General features: G+C 36.7%; 1 protein-coding gene across 1 annotated transcript; it reads right to left on the bottom strand.

The window, feature by feature from the left end:
* Positions 1 to 6173: 6173 nt before the first annotated feature.
* On the bottom strand, positions 6174 to 7965 carry LOC110898902 (NAC domain-containing protein JA2L). The gene is made up of 3 exons (XM_022145755.2): positions 7711 to 7965; positions 7341 to 7612; positions 6174 to 6838 (listed from the first exon to the last, which is right to left on the bottom strand). Exons 1-3 carry the CDS (start codon positions 7895 to 7897, stop codon positions 6356 to 6358), a joined length of 942 nt encoding a protein of 313 aa, XP_022001447.1. The 5' UTR covers positions 7898 to 7965; the 3' UTR covers positions 6174 to 6355.
* Between the last annotated feature and the right edge of the window lie 11293 nt (positions 7966 to 19258).

The following is a 19258-nucleotide window of genomic DNA, read 5'->3' as shown; positions in this document are numbered from 1 at the left end:
CTTTCGAGCATTCCTAGAAAACCATGCCTTTCTTCGTGTGCTTGATATAATTTTCGGACGTCATTGGCGTTTGGTTTCCGCATATATTTCTTGATATATAACTTCACGATCTATTCGCAAAACTTGTGCAAACATTCACGTGAAGTTCTTTCGGACATCCTTAAATACTCGTCCAACGAATCAGGTGTCCTCCAGTATGTCAGTTGGCGAATGGCCACCATACATTTCTGTAAAGTGGTAAATCCCCTACGACCCCTAGCATCGTATCGAAGTGTGAAAATGGATCAGACTGCGCCAAGTTGTCTATACGTAAGAACAGTCGACGACTCATTCGGAACCGAAGTCTAAACATCGCGTATGTGTACACAGGTTCGTCGGCAAAATAATCAGCCACTAACTATCATGGCCAGCTATATTAACAACGAAAAAAAAATTAATTCATTATTAACACTAAAAAAATTATATACATTATTAAAATTAAAGTTACACTAAAAATTTAAATACCTTATCAGTCTCGGTTTAAGGCGGTTGCCCTAGTTTGCGGTTGTGACGACGTTTCTTCCTCTTCCTCCTTCTCATCCTCCATGATCATTTGTGCTGCGTGCATAGCGAAGTTCACAAAAAATAATTCGCCCTCACCCGAAGATGACGAACACCACGATGAAGAAGAAGACATGCCTATAATTTTATAAAAATATGGTGGTGTATAAAAAAAATGAGAGAGATTGAAAAGATTTAGGTTAAAAGTGTGGGAATAAAGGGTATATATTTATAAAGTGTGAATGAAAAAAAAAAAATTTAAGTTCTAGCCGTTTGTCAATGGCTATATTTTTGTCCACATGCGCTCCGTCCTCAACGTCTCCCATATGCTGTCCAAGACGACGCCGACTCACTGGAAATGGTGTTGGGGGCGTCGCCGGGCCAGGCCGGGACTGGACGACCCCCCACCAAGTGACCTAACATATTAATATTTCTTGCATAGGATTACGGTATTAATGTTAGAATTATGTGAATATATTTGATACAAATTAAATATATTTGATAAACCTAAAAATTGTCTAGGATAAAACCAAAATATATTTGATAAACCTAAAAATTGTTGTTTAGTAAATATGTCAACTTATTTATTTTGACAAATGGAAAAATGTAACTAAGAGCGAACAATTATTATTAGGTAGTAGATAACACACAGATAAAAAAAAGAGAAACAAATAAAAGAAAAGGTTGAAGAAAACACAAAAATAAAAATAAAAAGGTGGGTCATTGAACCAAAATATACCAAACAAGATCACATTAATGGTGTTTAGTTTAATAAAGCAAGTGGGGTATTGCTCATGACCTTTTAGATTAGCACTTAATAATCTTTTTGCTTTACTTTTCAGTTTTCAACTATTCAGATAATTAGATGATCATGTTATTAAGTGTCAACTTTGTTTTAAATAATTTCAGCAAAATATTTGTCAGCCCATTCATGCCTAAAGGCCCAAGTTAAATAGAGCGCACCAAAATTTCAGAATTTCTCACACAAACTCAAGTAAATTCATCAAGTTAAATTATAAATTTAACTACAACTTTTCCTGCCGTGTGTTGCGACGACGCCTACTAACCAAACGTACTATATTTGACCCGACTCCACAATTTCCCATTTTAGAATAGACCCCGTGTTTAGCGATGGATTCATGTCCTTTATGATGATTTTGAATACTCATTTTTTAAGCCTCTAACTTTAATGAACACATTGCGGTTAACATCTATTTCTTTGGGTACCACATTCGCAAAAACTATTGGTATGGGTTCTGCTGTTCTGATTTCTTGATAGTAGAGAGTGGTTTGAAAGACATTTTGACTTAAGTTGTAGAGATTTTTTTTTTTTTTTGCAACTGTTAGTATCTTTGTATAGTGTATGAGACAAAAAAAAAAACTTTATAAAAAGATTGTGTGTAAAAAATAAATAAATTAGGAATAAAGCAAATTTTGAAGCAACTGTTTTCTTTTAAGTAATTTTGTATGTTGGTAAAAGCTCTTAGTAATATATCTTGTCAAAGGGTATAAGACAAAAAAGTAGTTTTTAGGTGAACTGGCAGAAGTTAAGATTGTAGCAAGGCCTCTAGGATCAAAATCTATGTTAGTAATTAAACCAAAAATTTTAAAACAATAACACGCTAAAAATCGTTCTTCTAACGGTCAATTTGTCAATTTATTATACCATGTAAAAACAATAGTTTTCGCTAAAATGTACCTTATAAAGGCAAGGTTAAAGGGATCGCCTTGTGTACCGGCACTTGCCGATATGCTACAAACAAATCTAAGAAATTTTAAACAGAAATTATGTATACAAAGACTATAACGATAAGGTACTTAGCATCTTCAATTGTAAGCAAGATCAACAACGAAACTACGAGGGTTAGACATTTTTAGTAAATGGGTCAAAGTTACAACCTTTGTAAATGGGTCAAACAACGGTTCTAAGCTACAGATTTACCTTCTACTGTTTCGTGGCAAAATACATTGTTGAGTTAACAACTCAACAATTATGTATATACAGATGATTGTTACCTTAGGGGACTAGGGGTGGTTTCACTAGTGATAGAATTTATCACTCACAAGCACCAATCAAGTTTCGCCATGTCATTGACCATTTTTCCATCACTCACAACCATTTTTAGTGGGGGTGGTCATCACTCATCACCACACCCAACAATTTCCCCCCAACCAACAATTCCACTCAAAAAATAAACCATAACGCGTTGTCACCATCACGAAAATGATTAACGCGTGGAAGTTTAACGCGTTGAAGGGAGAGCGGCGGCCGGGATTAACGCGTTATAGCAAGATTCCGTTATAGTATCACGTAAATAGGGAGACCGCCCCGGGTCCCCTTATAGTATAATGTAACAACTCAACAATTATAGTATAATGTAGTCAAAATTTAAATTATAAATGCATAGCCTAGTGGTACTAAAATGTTGGACAAGGCATTGTCTTTTCCATGTGGTGTGGCCGTGTGGGTTCAAATACCGTTGGTGACAAAAATTAAACTGTTCAAAAAAATTACTACTTACAGGTGTTTAAGTGTGATTGCCTGTAACTCAACTGAAATTGTAACACCACAACAGCTTCTCTTATTAAGCGAAACTTGTACATGATACTAATAGCACAAATCATGAACAAAAGAAACAACCTTTAAGGCGTTTACAAGGCCAGCACGATCACGATCCTCTACACTGAGAGCTGCAACATTAACCAAATCAAACAAAAGTATGGTTCCATCATCCTTCCAAAGAAATTACAAATTATATGATGCAAGCTATATCAAAACCGTAACTTTGGTATGGTCAATTAACCTACACCTCGACTCGTCACATTTTTTGTTAAAATAGTACAAATTCCAGTTTGTCACTTTCACACGCCTGGACGCATCGCATGGCGGAAGAGTCTGTCCATTGACGCAGGAGGTTGCCATTTTTAAAAGAATCTTTGTCAAATGCTAGTTTGGCATTTTCCCTTTGATGAATTGAAAAAACAGGTTTAATGGAATTGTTATTTTCTAAGGCTAAAGAATAAAGAAATTTATTTTTTTAATAAAACATTGCATTTTCTAATTTAACCTTTTTAATTGAAAAGCCATGTCATTATAATTGCAATCCACATATGCATAAATGAAATGTTACCCGACACATTATAAGGTTACTTGATAACCTACTAATCACGTAAGATTAGAACAAGATATGAAACTTGAATTAGTTTTGAAACGTAAAAAAAGTTTAAATAACTTTAGTGGAACATATTAAAAACTTGGTTAATATTTAACAATGTTACCCCAATATTTTATTATCGAGTTAAAAGCCATTTTAGTCCCTGAGTTTTGAGTCATTTTGCCAATTTAGTCTAAAGGTTTGAAACGTTGCCATTTTAGTCCAAATAATTTCCAACGTTGCCATTTTAGTCCACTGGATTAACTTCATTCATTTTTCTATTAACGAGAAGGGCAATTCGGTCATTTTATATGGCCTCATTGCCCTTTTAGTTAACAGAATTACATAAAATATGACCGAATTCCCCTTCTAGTTAACCAAAAAAAAATAGATGAAGTTAATCTAGTAGACTAAAATGGCAATATTTGAAACTATTTGGACTAAAATGGCAACATTTGAAAATATTTGGTCTAAAATGGCAACGTTTCAAACTTTTGAACTAAACTGTCAAAATGGACCAAAGCAAAGAGACTAAAATGGCATTTAACTCTTTATTATTACAATAACTTCTAACAATATTTTGTTTTTTGTTTTTCGCTTATACGTTTTAAATATGATGTTGGATAAAGTTTTGGGTATGCCGTTGCGATACGTCTATATTTAATAATGTCTACATCTAAATTTTTACTTAAAATCAAGTTTTGAGTAGCAATTTACAAGTGGTCGAAGCAGAAACATACATGTTATCAAAGTTATGTCGACTTTATGTTTTCGTAATGTAATATAACGTTCTATTCAACTCAGAATATATCATTGCGACGTGCTTATCTATTATTCGATAGAAAGTTCTATTTTTTAGTAATGTAATATAACGCTTTATAAAATTACGAATGTACCGTTGTGATATGCTTAGTTTTACTACGATTTGATGAAAGTTGTATTCTAACATGTCAAATTTAGTTGATATATTTGGTTCTTTGCCATGATGAACCGAACACCAAAATCGCTATCGACATTCGTTTTAATAATTTTCGATCAATGTAAAAAATTTTAGTGATTTTCGATTAATGTAAAACTCATGTTGATTGTTATACCATGAACAAGTAGTGTACTATTACTATAATAAAACAACCGATACTGACCAAAATCCCGCCACAAAACGTGTAGGAAATCTCACTAGGTATATATAAACACAAGAGTACAGGGCCGGCTTTGGGCCTGTGCGGGAGGTGCCACCGCGCAGGGCCCAAAGCATCTAGGGGCCCAAAATTGTTTGAAAAATATATATGTTTTTAATATATAAATTTGATGTAGGAAAACTATAGACAAATTTTCTCTTTGGCTTAATGGATAACGGAATTATGTGATAAACTGAACATTCCATGTTCGAGTCCCACCATGAAGCCTTTTGTGTTCTAATTTTTCTAAATTTCTTTTGTTTTCTAGGCTTGTTTTATTAACCGGTAGAAACTCATACTTTTTATTTTTAGTTTTAGTTTTGATTTTTCACTTTTAAATTTAGGCCTTCATAAATTTGTAAGTTTGATTTTTTTCTTCTATTTAACAATTTACAAAACAAATTTTACATGTTTACTTGTTTAAATTTGTAGGTTTTTTTATTTCTCGTTTCTTATTTAACCATTTACAATATAAACTTAGAGGAACTCAGTATCTAGTTCTATTTATTTTATTTGTATGACAAGGTTCGTGTTGCCAAACTAATTTGGATATGTTTACACATATATTACAATTCTTTTTGCTAAAGAAGATTCAAGTGTTAGTTATTTTTGCTTGTTCAGAGGGTGTTTAAACTAATGTTAGGTGTATCAATCTATTTGTAAGATAAAACTAGGATTTCTTGTTTTTAATCAATGCTAATTTGAGTTGTGCATTCACTTTACTTTATGAATATGGATAATTGTGATACATTGAAACATAAAGAAGAATCGGTAAGGATTATAAATACTTGATCGAGAGCTTTACTTCCAAAAACGCTAGGAGTGTCTTACGATTTGTTTAAGTAAGTAAGTTTAATCAGTTTGCTACACTATTTTTGTTTTGTTTATTTTATCACAATTAGCGTCGTATTGTGGCTTTTTGATATATGATTCATGAGTTTATATTATAGGGAGGAGGCCCAATTTTTTTGTCTCGCACGAGGCCCAAAAATTTTATATCATTCTCAGAGACGGCCCTGCAAGAGTAAATTACGTTTTTGGCCCCTGGGGCCATATCACTTTTACTATATTAGCCCAAAATAATAATTTTTAACATATCTGCCCCCATGGTCTCTATAACTAACCATTTTGCCCCCTAAGTCTAACCGTTTTGGCCCCTATGGTCTCTAAACTTAAGGGCCAAAATAGTTAGTTATAGAGACTATGGAGACAGATATGTTAAAAATTTTTATTTTAAATTAATATAGTAAAAGTGATATAACCACATAGCTTTTTAAGGTAATTTACTCGAAACACAAAATTAGAAAAAGTAACAGGAGATTGCACTCTTTAACCATCCACATTATACCACTCATCCTAAACCAAACAAATTATCTATTTCTCACCAAACTTCTAATATTTACATCCCACCCCCCCAAAAACCCACCTATTTACATTTAACACCATCTACTTATTTAACAACATTCTTTTGCGGTTACATTATCACGGTTCATAACCCGAGGTGCTCTGTTGGGTCGGGTACCGAATCGCAAATGGGTCGGTTGTGCTTAGTAAACCCTGTGAAATCAGATAACTGGAGTTTTCCATCCTTTGACTTCGGATTCCGGTTTGAACTTCATCGTCCGGCGATTTAACAAACTTCATCTGCGTGTCGAATGTCGGATCAACGGAAGTCGAATTCAGCGGGTTGGGGTTGTTGTTGTTGTTGATCAGATTTGGATAAGCGAATGCACCTACACTCATCCAGTCGTCGTTCTCAGAATTGAATTTCTGAATGTCGCTCTTCTGATCTTGTTCGTCGGTTGGAAAGTTGAGAAACTTGTCGTCCGGATATGAATCGAGGCCGTTGGACGAAGATGACATTGCCGGAGAGCTGTGGCTCAGCTCGGTCGTCGGACTACTTGAAGTCATCTTCTCAGTGCTTGAATTTTTCTTGTAGATCCGACATAGCACCCAATCATCCAACTGCGAAAAAAGAAAACAGAATAAAAACAGAAGACGGGATTAGTAATAGATCCAAATTTTGTAACCTTAGTTGGGAGAGATGGTTTGATTTCAATGTTAAAGATGTAATTTTTTACAAGGGCGTAGCTTAGTTGATACCGGGGTTGACACCCCCCCTCTCCCTCCAATATTTCGGTTAGACGTGTAAAATTTCCGATTTTTCGTCCAAAAATTATAAAATTTTAAAGAATTCCCTCCCTCACACACATAATTATTTTGCCTAAATATTTATATAACATATAAATTGGGTTGCATAACTTTTCTGCCCACGGGAACTTTAATTGTGGACTTTTTAGTTAGTTGTTGACCGGTTTCTATATTATATAGAGAAGTTTCACCGTTTAAAACAAACTACACTGAGTATTGGTTGCGGCTCAACTGTAAATAAGTAATAAAAATAATAAACGATGAATAATACATACACGTCGACAACCACTCTGTAAATACCATGAGGACGACGTACCCGTGAGCCGCTATTGTCCTTAGTTGAGGACTCTGATAACCGATATTCATGCATGATCCAGTTCGTTTTGGACCCTTTTGGAGCTTTACCAACATAGAACACCAACGCCTTCTTAATTCCGAGCTTCTGGGTCCCTGACATGATCACCTTATCGGTTCCGGTTGCCTTCCAATAACCTGACCCAGCCACTCGATTGGGTCGAGTCCCGTTCGGATACTTCCGATCTCTGGGGCTAAAAAAGTACCACTCCTTCTCTCCAAACATCGCCTTACCTAATACATTAATTAAATTAAAATGTAATCAAAATGCAACAAAAAACAACTATTAATTAAATTAAAATGTAATCAAAATGCAACAACAAAAAAGTTACTCGGTAATTCCCATGGATCAAACTTATACAATTCAACTTCTCCGATTATCAAAAGCGGAGAATCAGCCCCGGCGACTTTGCGAAACAGGTACTGCACCATGAGCTCCTCGTCGGTCGGGTAAAACCGGAACCCTGGTGGTAAGTTCAGCTGAGTCGTCGGATCAGTCAACGGCACCGATACAACCATTTTTTTCCGGCGATTAGCAGGTCAAATTGACGGAGAAAGGTTGTGAACACAATTTTTTTTTTTTGAGTGAGTTATGAGTGGGTATATATAGAAGTGTTGGAAGGGTTAAAATGACAAATAATACCTGTGGCCAACCTTATCCAGTAACTGTTAAAGCTTAAAATTCATGAACTCGAACTATATTTTGTTTTTGTTTACTGAACCCGTTAGTCGTATTAAAGAGAATATATTAATAGCAACAGGTGGTGGTTTATTGGTAAAGACAAATTCTTTAAACACGAGATAGATCTTGAATTCAAGTCCCATATACGATAGGAATAAGAGAAATTTGCCGTTAAAAAAAAGAGATTATATTAATATTGGACTTTTATAATAAATAATGTGTTGAAATTCTTAAATCTTAAAATAATTAAAATTTTATAATTATTAAAGATTAGTTTAGTTAAAGGTCTCACTTTTGTTAAAGGGCATCCACATGGATATTAAGAGCATGTTTGGTTAAGCTTTTTAAAACAACTTATTAAATTATTGGCTTTTTAAAAAATTATAAACTCTAAAATAATGTTTGGCAATAAGGGTGTATGTGAGGGAAAAAACCAATAAGTAAATAAGTCATTTTATACTAACTTCTCCAGAAATCCAGTAAGTTAATAAGTTGTTTCACAAAGCTTAGGGGCTGTTTGGTAGCCTCTTAATGACCATTCAGATGCTACCTCTTAATGGTTTAAAACCTCTGAATGAATAAGAGGTAACCTCAAGTCTGAATGGTTAAGAGATAACTTCTGAATGGTAAATCATCACATGTCACATTCTTCTACCTTCTCATTGGTAAAATCCTTAATGGTTCCATTAAGAGGTAGCCTCTTAATGACCATTCAGAGGCTACCAAACAACCCCTTAGTCAAACATGCCCTAAACTAAGGCATACCCAATACATGTAGGTAGGTGTACGTAATAAAATGATAGATATGAAAAACCGTTTTATAATCGGGTCTGAGAACTGGGATTATCGATACCAATCTCATCGACGCATTCCCCTCCCTAGTTTTAGGACATCATTATACACTAGCGAATAGCGATCACTCGTGATAAGCATTTAGATAAGTTAAAGCTGAACTTATTGCTTATGTGTAGGTTTTAGTTTTTTATATAACTCATCACCTTTATGAGTTGATTCCAATCAGATGAGTTAAAGCTGAATTTATTGCTTATGTGTAGGTTTTAGTTTTTTTTATATAACTCATCACCTTTATGAGCTGATTCCATTCATATGAGTTAAAGCTGAACTTACTGCTTATGTCTAGTTTTTTTATATAACTCATCACCTTTATGAGTTGATTTCATTTAGATGAGTTAAAGTTAAACTTATTGCTTATGTGTAGGTTTTAGTTTTTTTTATATAACTCATCACCTTTATGAGTTGAGTCCATTCAGATGAGTTAAAGCTGAACTTATTGCTTATGTTTAGGTTTTAGTTTTTTTTATATAACTCATCACATTTAGTTACAAACAGTTCAGTTTTCTGCTTTTTTTAGGAAAAGAAAAAGTTTGGTTAATTTAGTTAACATTCAGTTATACGTAAGTTTAAGCTCATTTCACTTAACAAATTGCGGATGATCTAGATCAAGTGGTGGAATGCTTGGATTTCTCTTAAAAGATGCAAATTAAACTCCCAGTTGGTGCAGAGTGAGGAATTGGTGGGCAATGATAGGAGACCCAGGGAAACCTAGGTTCGATCCTTGAGCCAAACGGGTTTTACCGGTAATTTCACCGTCGTGTCTATGGGCCGATGGGTTACCGGGTTTTCTCCAAAATTAGTGATGGACTTGGATTACTCTCAGAGTACTCCGTTTGATCCATCGATTGCCCATAAAATGCTTGAAATTAATTTTATTGGCCGTTAAAAAAAATTCCACTTAACAAATTCAAGCTCGTTTTTTATTCAAATAAAAAATCAACAAATGTTTTGATCTACATAGAATAGCGAGACTACTACTATATATGAAATATTATAATCAAACGAATATTGGGTTTATTATTTGTCACTCTTGTCGGTGTGGTGGCACGTGGTCAATGTTTTTTTAATACCTCCAAAATTATATACATTATACTTTTCCACGTGTTGATCTCTCATGCAATCTGCTTTTGAACCACACCTCACTCTCACCCAAAATCATCTTCCCACGATTATTTCATTTTGAATTTATATATTTTATAACCAAAAAATGCTAAACCGTTGAGCAAGATTTTTTAAGTTTAATGTCCGGGTCGAATATGTGGTCAAAAGTGCTATGGGGTCATTTAAAAACGGGTTTTGGAGGTGTTTGGTTCGAGATGCATCACTAAACAATAATCAGCGTCGGCTGATAAAAACGATACCGTCAGCGACGGCTTGGGGACCCGTCGCCGACGCCCCTTGATTCTGAATAATACCTCCGACGCTCAAAACCACTGTCTACGCAAGACACACACCCGACGCTACTCTACACAAGCTGTCGGCGACGGCTTGATGCCCCGTCGCCAACACTTAGCCAGTTAGCCTGTTTTCAGTTTTTTTTTAATTTTTAATTTTTAATTTTTCAGTTTCTTTAGGAAAATATGGGCAAAAACAAGCAACTTCTATAAATGGAACCTAGGCTAGAAAAATTCCTAAAAATTATTAAAAATCTTTTGGAAATTTTTTATGGGTTTTATATCTATAACAAATAATCGTTTAACGATTCCTTCCACCCCCGAAAAGCCGTGTATTGTCCCCAATACACACAACAAGACTAAGACATACCTTACATCTTCATGACCCGTTCGTGATGTCTGGAACTTCACACATCAAGGCGTTAGTACGAAACGAAAACGATAAGACAAAGAACACTAACGGACCAAACAATGAAAATATACAAAACTCTACAAGAGTGTTACCGATCCTTAATTGACCTCGTAAGTTGGAACGCTCGCCAAGAAGCTTACCAACTCCATGTTTGCACCTCTTTTTCTTCATTACAACCGAGAAACGGTTTAAGGCGATGGTCATTCACCGTTCACTTTGACACATCCTTCGGGTCCTCGATAGTAACATCTCCCAACTTTCCTCCACTTACTCATAAGCTTCCCGGGGAAGAACTTGAGCCTTGAATTGTAGAGCCAAACCTTTTGGCCCACAACAAACTCCTTCGTCGTTAACTTGTCATCATGTGCTCGCTTCATGCCATCCTTGTACTTCGAAGCACACGCATATGCCTCTTCCCGTAGCTCCTTCAATTCACACAACTTCAACTTCTGCTCTTTACCTGCATCATCATACTTCACATTAACTCCCTTAATAGCCCAAAATACACGATGTACAAGTTCAACCGGTAAGTGACAATTTTTACCGTAAACTAAGCGGTAAGGTGTAGTGCCTATAGGTGTTTTAGGCTTCGTTTGGTAGGCCCATAAGGCATCGTTCAACTTCATTGACCAATCCTTACGGTCCGGTCGAACGGTCTTTTGCAAAATCTATTTGATTTGCCTATTCGACACTTCTACTTGACCACTTGTTTGCAGGTGGTAGGGGGTAGCAATTCGATAATCAACACCATACTGTTTCAACAATTTTCCGAAATTAAAATTCTTAAAGTGAGATCCCCCATCACTAATGATCACTCGGGGAACCCCAAATCGAGAAATAATATTGGTTTGCACAAAGTTACAAACTACGGTATGATCGTTTGTTTTGGTGTCAATAGCTTCGACCAATTTAGACACATAGTCGACCGCCACCAAAATATACAAGTTTCCATGCGAATTCGGGAATGGGCCCATGAAATCCATCCCGCATACATCGAAAATATCAACAATGAGAATCGGTTACATGGGCATCTCAGCCCGCTTTGAGATATCCCCCAACTTTTGACACTCGACACAATTTTAGCAAAGTTGAAAGCATCCTTAAAAATAGTTGGCCAATAAAGCCCACTATTGAGCACTTTGTACCCCGTTCTGTGACCACCAAAATGGCCCCCACAAGAAAATGAATGCAAGTGCGTCAAGACACTCTGGATCTCGTCGTCCAGTATGCATCTTCTTACGACTTGATCCAGACATATCTTGAATAAATCTGATTCTTCCAACGTGTAGTACTTAATTTGAGAGAAGAAATGCAACCTCCTTCTTCCATCCCAATGAGTCGGTAAGTCACTTGTCACCAAATAATTAACAATATTAGCAAACCAAGGTAATACTAAAATTTTCAAAATATGCTCATCTGGGAAAGTCTCGTTGATTTCCACACAGGAAGAACCCTCATCTACTAACAACCGGGACAAGTGGTCCACGACCACAATCTCACTACCCTTCTTGTCCCGTATCTCTAGGTAAAACTCTTGTAGTAAAAGAATCCATCGAATCAACCACGGCTTCGCATCTTTCCTCTCCATGAAGTACCTAACAATAGTATGGTCAGAATAAATAATCACTTTGTTACCTGATGTGCGTTAGGTGTAATATAATTTAGGTATATATTTTAAGCCCTTTTTACACTTTTTAGCAAAGTTTTAAATTTATAAAACACGATATTTACTAACACTAAACACACATATGGGCAAGTGCACCCATCGTGGACGTAGTATAGTGTTGGTAAGATACCGAGGTCGTCCAAGGACACAAGAGCTTTTAGTACCGGTTTATCCTCAACGTCTAATCAATCAAAATGTTAGAAAAAGGTTTTTAAACTAAGAAAATAAAACTAACTAAAATGCTGAAAAATAAAATAAAAATAAAACAGATAGACAAGATGAATCACTTGGATCCGACTCGTGTGTAGTGTAACCTTTGATTATTTTCGCACTTCTGCACTTGTTTAAGAGATTATCTTAGTTATTGTAGTAGGCCCCTCTTTTGAAGGTAACGTTACCCTCAACCCAGTAGTTTGAGTCAGCAAGGATACAATCCTAAAGGGGCGGATTATTGAAAGATAATTAATTATGTTATTAATGCATAATGTGGTAGGCCCCTCTTTTGAAGGCGACGTTACCCTCGGCTAAGTAGTCTGAGTCAGCAGGGATACAGTCCTAAGTAGCCGGGTTAAAGTTTTAATAGTAGTTTAACTTATGAGGGGATCAAAGAGTTTGGACCCCCGCCATCCAATACCTTTGGATATTGAAGGAGGTCCTACTAAATTTGACCCAGGTCCTTTGCAGGATCTATACACTGAACAATGGCAAGACTCTTACCAAACCGTTCCCTTAACCCCTGAACAGGTAGCCAACATACCTCCATATAGACCGTGGAGATATGAATGGTGAAAATCTTTTATTTTACATAGACAGTAAAACAATGTCAAGACACCACGGACAAACGATAAGGAAGAATCACCTTCAACATAAGAAACTAGTAATTAAAGTCATTAATACAAAACCAATTAAAAAGTGCAAAAGATTAAAAATAAAAAGTATTACACTAGACATTTGTCTTCACCAAGTGATGTAAGAGACTTAGGCAAACATGACCTTTGATTGTCAAGAACTCTTACGATCAATCTTGGATCCCGAGACGACTCACACACTCTATGATGGACAATGGATGATGGTGGTGGATGATGGTGTTGTGATGGTGGTGGGTGGTGGGTGAAGTGTGAGAGAGGTGGTGTGCCAAGGGATGAGTTGCAAGAGCTCCAAACACCCCTATTTATAGGCTGAACAGAAGCTCGGGCACGGCCCCGTGTCCATCTGACTCCCTTTCTTCATTAATTGCAATTCGCAATTCCAATAAATGCGTCTGCAGAAAGTTGACCACGCCCCCGTGTCTGCTGGGCACGGCCCCGTGGTGGGCAATAGAAGCTTCTATGACTTTGTCTTTTCTGCTGACCCTTGGGGACGTCCCCGTGCTCACTGAGCACGGGGCGTGTTCAGCCTTCTGTCTTCTTTGTTTTGCTTGGGAAGATGCTGTCGGGAGGTCGGGCATGCCACTTTTGTTCCTTTTCTTGTATTTATGTTAGATTTAGCTGTCTTTTTGCTTCTTTTGTTTATTTGAGCTCATTTAATCTTGAAAATACAAAAGGAAGACAAAAGCACACTTTTTCCAACATTAGTACTAAAAAAAGGGTTAGTTTTATGCCAAAATTGATGTAATTTATATGTTGCATTTTGTGCACATCAAATACCCCCACACTTGAATCTTTGCTTGTCCTCAAGCAAAACTCTTTATTATGTGGCTTACACACCCAAATGGAATGGGTAAAAGAGAAGGTTTTTGGGCTTGTCATAGAGTGTCGGGATTTCCAAGATTCTTTATTTAAGTTTTATTTTTGTTTATTTACAATCCTATTCGTCATGATTTATTAAAAACGTTTCATAAGATAAATTACTTATTAGGGCATAACATACCTTTTTAAAATTCCATTTATGTACAAGTTCACATACCTCACGGGGGATAACTCAACACTCGGCCGAAGGTGTATTTTTTTAGTGAATCACTCGAGAGCGGCATGGAACTTACTCCTACCATAAGCTTGCCAAGCAATCAATCCTCCTCCTTTTTAACTATATACCTTTGTAAATATCAAGAGGACTTTTTGGATGAAGGGTTAGGTTTGGGCTAAAGGTGGGTGGTTGGGTTAGTGGTTAGTAAAAGGGCGAAAAGCATAACAAACGTCGCTTTTTTTTAAAGACTTTTTTTGTTGGTGCATATTTGTGACAACAGCTTGGATTTGGTCTTTGGATATCTTGTAATTAGTTAAACGATAAACAGTTAGCGGGTTTAGCTTTGTAATAGTTAGTTGTTATGTTTGGGCTAACTAAACCCAAGGAATTGGGTGATGGGGGCGAATTGGGCCTGTCCAATTCGCAGCCCAAGAGTCTTGACCTAGCCCACTTGTAAACCTTGTGTTATATAAACAAGGTTAGACATTAGGGTTAAGGTTAATCAGCCAAAACAGTTTGTGAGAGAGTATTTTCGTGAGAGCAATTAGGCTTGGACGAAAATTAGGGTTAGGGTTTAATTGATTGTAATACGTTTGTTTGATAATCAATAGAAACCCGGTTGAAAGTGATTTGCTGTTCTACACGTTTTCTGCTACAATCTGATCTAGAGGATTCCGCACTCTAGGTTAGATAGACGATTCTGTGACGATCCATAGACTCAAGGGGACCTACAATTGGTATCAGAGCATTAGGCTCTTGATTGCTCGGTTCAGAATTGTTTGCTGCAGAAACAGGGAGTAAAAATTCGAAATTTTTGAAACCTGATAATTAGGGTTTTTAAAATTTTCGAAATTTTGGTGTGTTTTGATTCTGATTTTTGATTTTTGTTGGCTGTTTTGATCTTCTGGTTTGTTTGTTTGGTGGTTTGCAGGTTTTCTGGAAAGATTTGGCTGATTCTGGAATAGTTTGTTGGCTGATAGACTTGAAGATTCGAAGACTGTTCTTCGTGTTCTTGAGTTTATTCAATCTGTTCTTGATAAATTTTCGAAATTTGTTGCTGATTTTGCTGCTTTGATTTTGCAGGAAGTTGTTAGAAAATCCAGAAAATCATCAAAAATTTCGAACAGATTGACTTTCCATAGTTACTGGGCGAAATTGGCTGTTTCTGGCGAATTTGACTGATCTGCGAAATTAATCAGCGAAGTTAAATCCAAAGGCGACTTTGGTGACCGTGTAAATTTTCCACAGCGAAATTAACACGGTTTCTCGGAGAATTTACTGGTCGTCGTAATAGCGAAATTGACCAGCGAATTTGACGAGTTTGGAGCGAAGTTGTCAGCGAATTTGACCTGCGAACTTGACCTGATTTTCCAGCGAAATTGAACTTGGACTGACCAGCGAAATTGACCTGATTTTCCAGCGAAATTACTAGAGAAATTAAGGGGTGGAATTTAAGTTGGCAAGCGTCGGAAAATTTTCGGTGTTTTGCAAATAGAAATTGAACTGTAGCTCGTTTGACAGAACCGTTTGCGCCGTTAGATTCGTGTGATTTTTAGGACAAAAAAAAAAGTCTGGAAAATCCCGATTTTGGTTTTTGACATTATATATCATTGGATTCGTCTTTTCGAGACGATTCTAACGGTGTAATTTGGTAACCACTGTTTTCGGACGACTTCTGTACGGTTTTCTCAGTCTGTTAACGTTAAAATGTCAAACATGTCTACCTTGAACGAGCTGTTGAAGATGGAGCATGAGGTTGGTACTACCAACAAACCACCTAAGATGATGAAGGTGGAAAACTATCTGACATGGAAGGATCGTTTTCAGTCCTTCATTGAATATCAGGATACGCGTATGTGGATATGCATCGAAGATGGTTATGTGAATCCAACACACGACTTTGAGGGCAGACCACGTCGAACAGAATATGTGAACATGCAAGATAATGATAAAAAGATGTATGAGGCTGAAAAGAGAGCCTTGGCTGCAATCAAAATGTCGTTACCTGATAGCATCAAACATACCTTCAAAAAGTACACTAACTCAAAGGATATGTGGGATGCTTTGGAGAAAAGATACGCTGGTAATGCTGATGTCAAGAAGAACAAGATTGATCTACTGAAGAAGCAGTTTGCTGTTTTCAAGTACATGAAGCATGAGTCACTTGAAGACGTCATCACGCGTTACTACCATCTGATGTCAGAAATGGACAATTATGAGATCGATTGCTATTCTGACGTAGACAATTATGAGATCGATTGCTAGATGCTTTGCCTACTAAGTGGGATATCTACACTTTAATGATCAAGGGTGAAGCAGATTATGAAACAAAAGAGCTTGAAGAGGTTGTAGGAAAGTTGAGAGCTTATGAGCTCAGCATGAAGAAGAAAGATACTGGATATGATCAGGTTCAAGATCCGGCAGTGTACAATGGGCTCACATCTTCTTCATCTCACAACGCTTCTAGCGACTCTGCTACTGCGTTTTTATCATGTGAGAATGAGCAGGTTATGGTGAATCAGGATGGTGATGTGTGTTTTGTTGCTGCTTCAGGAGGATCATCAGGAGTTAAAGAAATCGTCAGCTTCTAAGCAGAGTACTAGTGCTAAGTCAATGCCAATGAGTGTGAAGTCTGCTGAAGAGCATCTGGCTCTACTTGCTTCGTTTGTTGCTTCCTATGAAAACTATATTCAGGGAAAGATTTCTGATCCTGCTACTTTAGATGAAGACTATGATCAGATTGACCCTGATGATCTTGAAGAGATGGATTTGCAATGGCAAATGGCCATGATTTCTAGGCGTGTGAAAAGGTTCATGAACAGAACAGGAAGAAAATTTGTGGGAAGGAGCGTTGGTTTCGACAAGACCAAAGTGAGGTGCTTTAATTGTCAAAGTTATGGGCACTTTGCTAGGGAATGTCAGAAACAAAAGCAAGATAATTCCAGCCAGAGTTCAAACAACAGAAATGCATCAAACAACTCTAGCTCAAAGGCGTTGATCTCTACTGCAAGAGAGGGTTCATATGATTGGAGCATTCACTTAGAAAATGATGGGGATGTCTCTCAAGCATTCATGGCAGAGATTACTCCAGTCGATGATGATGAAGCTAAAGTAGATGATGCTGAAGTGAAAGAAGATGCTGAGGTGAAGGTAGAGAATAGAGCTGAAGAAAAGAAAGATGATCAGACAACATGTGCTGAAGATGAAAAACAAAAGTCAGAATATGAAAGAGAAGCTGAGGAAAAGGATGCTAAGTATAAACAATTGGAAGCTCAGCTTGCTGCTCTAATGGCCAACCTTGACAAACAAACAGGAGAGGTAAAATCTAATTCTGTGTGTTTAAAATGTCGTGAACTACAGGGTGAGGTTGACAGGTTGTCTGCACAAAACAAAAGTTTGGTAAGTGAGATGTCTACCATTAAAGAATCAAACTTTTTTGCTAAAAGAAACGAAACGTCATACTTGAAGAAAATAAAAGGTTATGAAAGTGAACTTGAAGCCGTAACCTGCAAATTAAATGAAAAACTTCAAGTCATTGACTTAGCTCATGACATGATGGCAGAAAAAACAAAAGAGATTTCTGATAAAAACAAAGAGTTGTCAGATGCTCAACTCAGAATTGTTGAACTTGAAAAGAAATTGGGTCAATTCAGGGATTCTACTTTTGTTATGAAACATATGATGGGTGGGTTAAAGAAGAGTAATGACAAGACTAGTGTGGGATATAATGAAGTCCCACCTCCTCTTAGTCATGACTATTCTTTCCTCCCGGATGAAAATGAGCTAGCAGCCTGTATGTCAACTGCACCAAGTAGTTTCGCATCTACATCAAGTCAAGGTGAAGGGTCTGAGAGTGGTGATGCTAAGAAGAACAATAACAGGGAATCTTTGAAAAAGAAAAATTCACCTCCAAAGGGCAAAAATCAAACTTTTGTTAAAAAGATTAATTTTGTTCAAGGTAGTGATATGAAAAATGAAACTGCTGTTATTGAAAAAGAATCAAATGTAGAGTTTGCAAAAAATAAGAACATAGAAAAATCTGAAATTAAGCAAACTGAACAAAATTCTTCCAAGGCATCATCACCATCTGATAAGGGAACTACCTCAGAGACTCCAGCTAATAAGTCTTTGAAAAGGAGATCGTGCTTCAGGTGTCATATAAAGGGACATGTAGCTAGCTGCTGTCCTAACAAAAATAGTGAAGCACAACTTAGTGACAAACAAAGAGGGAAACTACCAAAGAAGAGTGGTGATAGTGAGAAGAAAGGTTCAAATTTTCCAAAGAAATCTGTTCCTAAGCAACCACAAAATGTTGCTATTGGTGTAGATAAGGCTGGAACAGGAACTCCACAAGTTCCACGTTTTCAAAGAAATCAACAAAGATTTCAGCCTAGATCTCCACCAGGCAGATATCTGAGACCTAGAAGCAGTTCACCTAGAATGAACAACTTTAATTCTAATAATTTCAGAAGTCAAGGTCAATATCAAAATCGATACCAGAATAATGGTGGTCGAACTTTTTACAACAATGGCTTTAGAAATTATAACAATCAAGCTTCTTGGAATCAAAATTCAAGGTTTCAAAATCAGAATTTCCAAAGGTCAAATTGTCCAAATGTATATAGGAACCCTCAGGACCAAAGACCTTATGGAAATCAAAATCAAATTCCATCAACAGGTTTGGATGGATGTTCCGGTGGTTGGTGAATTTGGACGACCCAAGACCATAAAGGCTTGGGTCCCCCAATCTAACTAATTTCTTAAGTTAGTGTGTGCAGGAGCTGCTAAGGAGGAGTATCAACTTATGTTGATATTGGCTGCTTCAGGCACATGAAGGGGGTGTGAGATTGTTGATATATATTTTTTTTAAAATGATTTAAATTGAAGTTTAAAGTGCTGAGTCGACACAGAAGATAACCTGGCAAATCTTTATACTAAAGCATTTGACAGGGCTCGCTTTGAACAT

Source organism: Helianthus annuus, chromosome 13 (assembly GCF_002127325.2).
Source record: "Helianthus annuus cultivar XRQ/B chromosome 13, HanXRQr2.0-SUNRISE, whole genome shotgun sequence".
In the NCBI taxonomy this organism is placed as follows: domain Eukaryota; kingdom Viridiplantae; phylum Streptophyta; class Magnoliopsida; order Asterales; family Asteraceae; genus Helianthus; species Helianthus annuus.
This window is presented reverse-complemented; position numbering and strand designations above follow the sequence as displayed.

Coding starts and splice junctions, on each gene's coding strand:
- LOC110898902 (XM_022145755.2), bottom strand. CDS start 7,897: ATGGTTGTATCGGTGCCGTTGACTGATCCGACGACTCAGCTGAACTTA. Junction 7,613..7,710: donor TGATCCATGGGAATTACCGA/GTAACTTTTTTG, acceptor TTAATGTATTAG/GTAAGGCGATGTTTGGAGAG. Junction 6,839..7,340: donor AGGACAATAGCGGCTCACGG/GTACGTCGTCCT, acceptor CTTTTTTCGCAG/TTGGATGATTGGGTGCTATG.